We start from the raw sequence: 8,719 nt of genomic DNA on the forward strand, positions 1-8,719 counted from the left end.
TGACCACTAAGTCCAAATGACACGTTCAAACTAGGCAATGTCAAAGATGGCGAATATTAAGTTAAATTAATCTTTCCTCTGCATTGGGTGATCTTCCTTTGGACAGCTTATGACAGTCTATGTTGTGTAGAAAGATGGTGTATCTGCTTTTCCTTATTGTTATCCTCACTGCTATTGTTCTTTAAGACTTTTTATTTTTTTTTTTTTTAATGCGTAACTGCTGGCTATAGTACAGTACACCTCTAATTAACTCTATTACCAGACAAGGCCCATGACTGTTTTAATTCTTGATCTCCAGTTAAAAAAGTCTATTGAACACTGTTGGTGCCACCACAGCAAAAACAGTGGAGGCTTAAGACCAAAAGATATTCCAGTGGAATCACATAATTGATTAGCAGTGGGAAGTAACAGTGAGAAGTAATGAATGAACTGAGTTAGTTGGGTAACAGAGAGTCACTGTTTCCAAGCTAAAATAAGACACATGAGAATAAACCATTAGTCAAGAAAGAAACTCTCTCTTCCCTTCTCACAAATGGAAGCTTCAAACCACAGTACCAACACTTTTGTATGTGAAGAAGCATATGCACAGTCCACAGGGACTAGCAGCTACCATGTGCTGGGAAGTGGAATTAATTTGTCAACAGCAAATCACTTGGAAAGTAATAAAAATACCACAAAGATTTAATAAACAGTATTCTCCCTTCAGGAGCCCCTATCTTTTCACAAACACACCGTACTCCAAAAAAAGAATTAGCTATTCACACTATATTGCAAAGATTATCTTTATTGGTACATGGTACCTAGAGTAAAATTGCCTGTAGAAGTGTATCTAAGAGGAGAACACAATCATAAATAGCAAGCCAACTCATTATTTCAGTGCACAGGGTCAGCAGCAGAGATTTTAGTTAGAAGGGGAAGAAGAAACAAAGAGCTAAAGAAAGCAGAAGAGAGACAAAGAGAAAGGCAATTGCTTGGGATACCAGATAAGAGACAGAAAAAACAAAGGCAAAAATGCAAATCATATTTCCAAATATTTTAAGCTGAAATGCTGAGTCAAGTCTGTTCCTAACCTCTTTTGACACACTACGGGCATTTAGAAAGTGCTTATCCAGAAGCATGTGTAGATACTGAAAGGTGCACACATAATTTTCATACAACACGTATGCCAGTTTGCTAAAGGATTGCTTTGGGTTTCAGACTCAAACTCAGCTTCATATGTTTGAGGATTTGGCTTGTGCTGCCCCAAATACAAAAATGCATTTTTTGCAAGTGATGCAAATGATGCAGCTGAGAAATTTTCTGAGAAATATCTGTGGAACCATCTGTCTCCACCTACTCCAAGATGATGTAGGACATTTTAATTTAAGGTTAAATTTCAAAAGTTTTATTAAAGTGATTCAGAATTCTATAAGGCTACTCTAGTCTTTTGTTTGAGACTGTTTAGGTTTTTTTAATAGAGAAACCTGTGTCATTATTGAACTGAAAACAAAATGTCTCCACAGAGATTCACACTATTTTAGATAAGCTTAATTGAAGTTGCTTTCAATTTTATTTTATTTTTTTCACAATTCCAAAGCCTCCTCCAATCTTCAGGAAGAATTTATTACATTGACTTTCAACATTTTAAATTACACTGCTTCATTCAGAAGACTGTTCAGAGTTACAAGTCACTATCATGGAAATGCAAATTAACCTCAATATTTGAAATTAAAACTTTATTTTTGTTATTTTTATTTCTCAGTACATGCATGGTTCAGCTTACACTGGCTTACATCATTACCTTCCATTTGATTAACTCAGTGTAGGTAACAAACAGTGTGAGGAAATTATTAAAAGACAAAATATCGACTATCAAAAGCATGAAACTGAGGAAAGCAGTAGCACTAGCCTGCATGAAGACTGTGAGATATAAAAAGAGATCAGAGCTATGCCTCTGCCCTCCCTTTGCCTGCTATTTTCCTCCTTCAAACCAAATCAAAATCTGTTCAGAGATGGGGAATCAGATGGGGAATCAGAGAGCCACTAGGAAAAAGGACCAGCTCAGGCTATTCCTAAGTCATTCAAATCGACAGAAATCCACAAAAATTTCATCTTAGGCACAGATCTTCTCTCATGCCTTTTTCCTCATCTTTAGCTGGGGCTGCCAAAATAATCCATAGGAATTTTATGTTACTGTTCTTATTTCTAGGAGCAGGTAGGAGCTTATGTTTCTTCTTTAACACTCCTATATACTACGGGTTTGACTACCTCAGAGTACTTTTCACACCATCTGGTACAATAACAGTTTAGGTAAATGAAATCGCTTGATTCCACGGACCCAAAACAGGATAGATTTTTATAGAAAATTCTTAATTAATCTAGATTCACTGAACTTGGTCAGATTTTGCAGCTCATTTTAGTTTACAAAGGATGGGGTAGAAAGAACAGGAAATCAAGGCCAGATTATTAGCAAAGAAGGTAGCTTAAAACTGAATTGGTTTTATTTGAATATATGCGATATATGCAAAAAAATCAGTATTGTATAATATAGATATACCTTGATCTGCATGAGTAACTCCAGCTGGTATCAGCTGGCAGAGATTCTCTTCCTGATCAAGGTTATATTAAAAAGCCAATCAGAAAAGCCTTTGATTTGATAGGAAAATAGTTTATCTTTGGAAATTAACTCAATTAAAAAATTCAAGACTCTTATCATTTGGTTAGTTTTCAGTCTCTGACCAAATGCAAATGACTACATCTGTGCAGCTATAGCCAAACTTTCATAAGTCTGAAGATGTCAAATGTGGGGCTGTTGAGCAGTCTGAACCGTAACTACCAGTCCTGCTTGTGGTCAGTTGTGGAACACAACTAGTGGGTCACAACTAATCAATCCTAGAAATTCACCTCATGTGCTTTCTCCTTTAATTTTAAAATCCGACAGAAGAATCAAATGAAAATATATACAGTTTTGTCATGTTGCAGGCTGTTAGTGGAGGTTACTTTACAGCACAAGATTACTGTGAGGGTCTCTTCCCATCTGGTAGGGTGTATTTCTCTCCCAGTTGGGCCTAATGAATCTGCAATCAATTTAAAGCCACTTTCAGACCAAATAGGAGCAAACAAAACAATAGACATCAGTTTCTAAGACCTGGAGCACAATGGACCTCTGGCCATAAGGCTGTATTTGATTGTGTCTTGTGAACCAACCATCACTTGTTGTCTCTGTTCTGATGCAGCAGCAACTACAGATATACCTGTGCTTCTCCACTGGAGGACTGAAAGATTTGCTACGTAGCTCCACTCAGGATTTGAGGACCTGGAGATAAGCTTCTAGTATATATATAAAAAATCCATGGATTTGTAACTGGGTTTACATGTTCCTGTGGCTAACTTTCTCTACAAAATGTATAAAAAGCTCTTTCAAAACAGGAAGAGAAGGAGGAAGACAGATAATGCAAATAAGTGTAATACAGACTGATAGTGATTATAATTTTTGAATATCCAAACAGAAAGTTCAAAATATAGCACACTTTGCTCTAAATACAGCTTCTGGGATACACTATTCACTACTTGCTTTGTGAAGGATGTGTGAAAATGACGATGACAGTTGTATTTGAGAAGATAAACTGTATCACAGACACTTGTCAGTGTTAATACTCCTAAAGACAAAGAGCTTCCTTTCTTATCTGGAAGATTTTTGCTACTGGATTTATGCTATTGCTACAGTATGGTCTTGGATTATTTATTCATGAGGAGTGATTTCAGAGATGATATTGAATATTAACAGCATTACTTCTGCATAGGCACAGCATTAATATTTACATATATTGTATGTATCATAGTTGCATTGATATTTTCCCACAAATAGCTACATTTTACTGTCAATAGAGTATTTAAGAATATCGGAAGATTACTAATGAAGTGATTATTTTTAAATTGGTAGATTTAATACTTCAGCATAAAAAAGAAAAACCTTAACATACTCAGCTCTGAGCCTACAATGAGAAATGACCTTCACATCTTGATTGTAATGAAGACTGAGATGAGATACACTGCAAAAGCTTTATCTCTGGTAGCTGTATCTGAATGGCCTGGGTTAAAAACTCATTTCAGGTGCTTGAGAGGTGTATTTAAAGAACACAGACATCACTGCCCAGTAAAAATCTCCTCTCAGACTCCTCTCCTCTTTTCTTATATTGTGAATCAGATGGTGAATCTGGGCCATGGAGGGCAGTGCAGCAAGACTGACCTATGAGCTAGTGCTCACACCTGCTACAGAAGTAAACAGCATCTTCCAATATCATCTCCTACAGCCAGCCCCAGAATAGTGTGGTTATATTTGATTATCAACAGCAGATACAGAAAATGGGAAATAGTCCTAAGTTATCACTTCTTCCCCCCCGCCTCCCCCCCAGGGAAATGATCATGAGTAAGTCATATAATTAAAGTTTTCTTAAAACCTTTTTAACTTCAAGATGAATCTAAACTAGAAAATAACTGTGTTTTTAAGCTATTTGTCTTATATTCCCAACATTAAAAGTAAGAAGAAATAGGCAGCTAACTTTTCCACAGGCTCCATCCTCAAACACGCGACTAATTACTAAACTGAACATTCATGAAACCATCTGCCTGGTATTATAATCAGGGAGCTGGACAAGAGGCCTTGATCCTACACACAATCAGGTCTCAGTTCAGGGATATTTCCAATTTATAGAAATGCTGACTGCACTAGGACTGAAAGCATGTGCTGGAAATCTAGTACACAGTTAACTGCTTTCCTGAATTAGTATAATAAACTGCAATGCTTTTGAATCAGTAGAAAATTTTTCCAAGATTTCATTCAGATTCAGGTCCTATTTACTTCTTTCTTGTATTGCTAGAACCAGGATTTTGAATTGCTTAATTTTTGCATTGCAGTTAAGCATACAATTAATACTCCAGGAATAGTCTGCCTAGTTTTTAAAGTTTATTCATTACTTCTGAATAATACAGTAAAATTAAGTCATTTGATAATTTTTCTCAAACTAAGTGATTTGAACATCCATAAATTAATTAATCTTCTTGAATGAATTGTAAAATACGGCATATAATAAGCAATCTGTTATACTGTGCCATATAATTTGAGTGTGGTTTTGCATGTATGTACTTTAACAAAAGCATTCCATTGTATTTCCTTATCTGAAATAGCAAAACTGAAATGCTGAAAACAAAATCCTGAAAAAAGAGCCATAACTGATTGCGCCGTCAATGAAAACATGCAAAAAGGAGTTATTCAAAAATGGAGAAACTGAAAATAGGACTAAGAAAAATGGAGGAAAAGGTAAATACATACAAGGCGCTTAAAAGGCTTCAAAAAAAGCTGATACGAAAAATTCTAAAATATTTCTTACCTTCTTCAGTCATTGTGTCATAATATTTTAGGTTTCCATATGATCCAAGCTCTACAACATCACAGTAAAAGACACAGAGATAAGGAACCAGCAGACATTCAAGAAATGTACACGTTTTTGCATGTGCTTCATAAACTCAAACAGTGATTAAGCAAAAAATTCTGCAGGACAGCGAAACACAGATTACAGAAATGGCAGTGCCTTACCTCCTAGAAAATTCACAAGTCACTGGCTTCAAATAAGTAATTTGCTAAAGAGAGATGTAGAAGAACTGCTGAAATCTAAAATTCAGCCTTTTTAAGGTGATTTCAAATTTGGTGCCTCTTCATTTGGAAAACATAATAAACCTTGACAGTACCTAATCAGCAGGAGCTTTGGAAACTACGCTCTTTTAACATTCCCCAGGTCAGACATTCAAATACTTACACATCCAAATAAAAATAAAAATCTCAAAACATATAATCTAAGGAATTGTTCATAATGCTGTCCCACAAACATCGTTTTGATACCAGTGCTGATGTTGATTTGCTTTAGCGTTGTTACTTAATTTAACCACTATCCTGTCACTTGTGAAATCAGACAAAATGTATTTATTCACTTTATCAGGTGGTATGAGACCTAAACTAATTAAATTATTAAATAGATCTGAATATATTGCATTACTATATTCTAGTAGGGCAGAGAAAAGAATGGAATGCAGAGATCTACAGATCTTTAGGGCTACTATTATTTTTATGTGTGATATCATCTTGCATGAAATCAACTTTTTTCTCCAGATGTTGCTTTACACTTCATTTCTTAAAGTGCTTTTTCTTCAAGTTTGGCATATATGTAAATATGTACATATAAATATAATAATTAATGCAGGTCTACAAAACAGGGTAGAGAAAAACTAAGCAAAGGGAATAATTTTTAAATTATTTGTCTGAGGAATTTGTGAACAATTTAACTCACAATTTTTATGTGAAGTTTTACAACTGAGCTTCTGAGCATACGACCTTTCATAGAGTGTAATCATTAACAAATAGATACTTAACAGTTTGGTAGCACTGTTTTCTTTGGAAATAGTCTCTCTTCATGTTTATGAAACAGTTTAAGCAATTAAATGCACAAATGCTGTCCAATTATTTCGTTTTAAGCTGATGCACCTCATGATCTTTCAATATTTTTCCACACACATCAACTGCACATATTCACATGAATTATTTTGTGGATTTCAAAATTACTTGAGTCAGTGCTGCTCAGTAACATGAAAGGTCTGTTTCTATACAGTCTGCCTCCAATACATTGCACTGGCTTCTGCTGTAAAATTTGCATTAAATCTGCTCTTTGGTACTTATTTTTGAGTTTTCCTGTTATAACAAAATTCTGTTCAATACAACCCTAAGTAAACTTAAAGTGAATTGAAATACTTTTTGAAAAAAAATTGTATTGGAAAAACTCAGTTTTTAAAATAAACTGATTTTAAAGGGAATTGGAAATCTGAAATACTGTGATAAAGACTGCTTGAAAAAATGCCCCTACATCCAGCACTATTAAAATTTGATAATTCCAGTTTCATGAACATGCTATGCGATTCCCATGGGGACCTCATAGCAGACAGACTAGCTGACAGCCAGTACCTGCATCCCTGCTGGTCACATGAAACAAAGAGGTTGCAGAGTTGCAGCTTAACTCCTGATCCCCAACAGTGACAGTCACTGAATTAATTTGTTCCCTTCTGCATATTTTTACAGCAGAAGAGAACATACAGTTCCTGTTAATCCTGTCTGACATTCCTGAAGGATTACAACATTTGCCTTGTTACCTACTGTTCTTTACTGTGTATGGAGGTGTCACACCATATCAAAGTAAACAGAAAAAATAATGTTGTTAGTCAGCAGTGCTACATTATTTGTAATTTCAAATTATATACCTAATTACTAATTTTATTTTCAATGTTCACCCACTAAGTACTGTAGATATAGTCTATGGTGAAACACTTATTTCTGCCTTTTAAGCACAGTGTCCCAGGCTGCCATAGAAGGAAAGCATAGCCAGTTTTTCTCTTTGCTCTCCTGCTACAAAGATCTTGGATATAGACTGCAGTTGTCCCTAGTTATGTCAGAAATTAGCTTGGCTCAGAGTTTCTCAAACTACTCATAATACATACTGCTAATTTAGAGATAGTAAGCTGCATTGCTAAAGATTTGTATCCCTGAAAAATGTGAACTCAGACTCTCAAAACAAAGCAATACATTGTGGGTTTCTTTGACAAGCATAAGATTTCCACTTTGCATGAAAAAAGATGTTTGTATGAAAATTCAGGTCACACTTCTGCAAGGCAATTAAACAGATTCAATGTCAACATATCTTTTATTCAAAACAAAACTGCTAAAGAGAAATCACTGAAGGCAATCCCTGAATATTTAGTGCAATTCCACTGCTGCATTTACTTCACCTTTCTTGTGTTTGACTTTCACAGTTGTGAAAGCATCAAGGCATAATCCCTTATCATTATCAGTGGGAGCTTTGCTTAAAATGAATTGTGAGGCATTCTGGAACAAGCAAATGGGGACCATATGTTTTTCCTGAGTTTCCACACCCATAAATTCCACCTACCAAAAGGCTGAATATGTAAGGCATAAGGCAGAAGTAAAATGAGAGAGTAAGGGCTCAAAACTGATAATGAAATTGAGAATGACCATGAAGCCAAGACCTGCAACTTAAAAGCAAGCACATAATTATTAAAATGATTGTAAACATGAAGCCTAAATGAGTATTGGAGACACAAGAGAATTTTTGTTGCACACATAATTCTGAAAGTCATAAAGTTCCTGACAGTCAAAGACATTAATTAGGAAATCCACTCCTCTCCATGACCTCATTAATGTTTATAAATATGTTAAGGGCGAATGTAAAAAATATGGAGCCAGGCTCTTCTCAGTGATGCCCAACGGTAGGACAAGGGGCAACAGGTGCAAGCTGGAACACAGGAGGTTCCGCTTAAATTTCAGAAGGAACTTCTTTACAGTGAGGGTGACAGAGCCCTGGAACAGGCTGCCCAGGGAGGTTGTGGAGTCTCCTTCTCTGGAGACATTCAAGACCCACTTGGACGCCTTCCTGTGTGATCTCATTTAGGTTCCTGCTCCGGCAGGGGGATTGGACTGGATGATCTTTCGAGGTCCCTTCCAATCCCTAACATTCTGTGATTCTGTGATCTTTCTGATATGACCTCTTATTTGCACTTACTGTTGTCATCATGCTTTAAAAGATTTCCTTTTTTATTTGCTTTTTAAAAAAAAAAAAAAAAAAGCTGAGGAATTATGCCAAAGGAGTTAGAGGAATTCATATTAGAACATCATGAAGGC

At 35.7% G+C, this 8,719-nt stretch overlaps 1 protein-coding gene across 1 annotated transcript in view; it reads right to left on the reverse strand.

Annotated features, from left to right (window-relative positions):
- LOC104525069 (sodium/potassium/calcium exchanger 2) overlaps positions 1–8,719 on the reverse strand; it is a 45,819-nt gene that overhangs the window by 24,321 nt on the left and 12,779 nt on the right. The window contains exon 3 of the mRNA XM_010168127.2: positions 5,370–5,420. Within this exon, the coding sequence (XP_010166429.2) occupies positions 5,370–5,420 (51 nt within the window). The remainder of the gene's footprint in view (positions 1–5,369; positions 5,421–8,719) is intronic.

Source organism: Antrostomus carolinensis, unplaced genomic scaffold, assembly GCF_000700745.2.
Source record: "Antrostomus carolinensis isolate BGI_N321 unplaced genomic scaffold, ASM70074v2 scaffold3420, whole genome shotgun sequence".
NCBI lineage: Eukaryota > Metazoa > Chordata > Aves > Caprimulgiformes > Caprimulgidae > Antrostomus > Antrostomus carolinensis.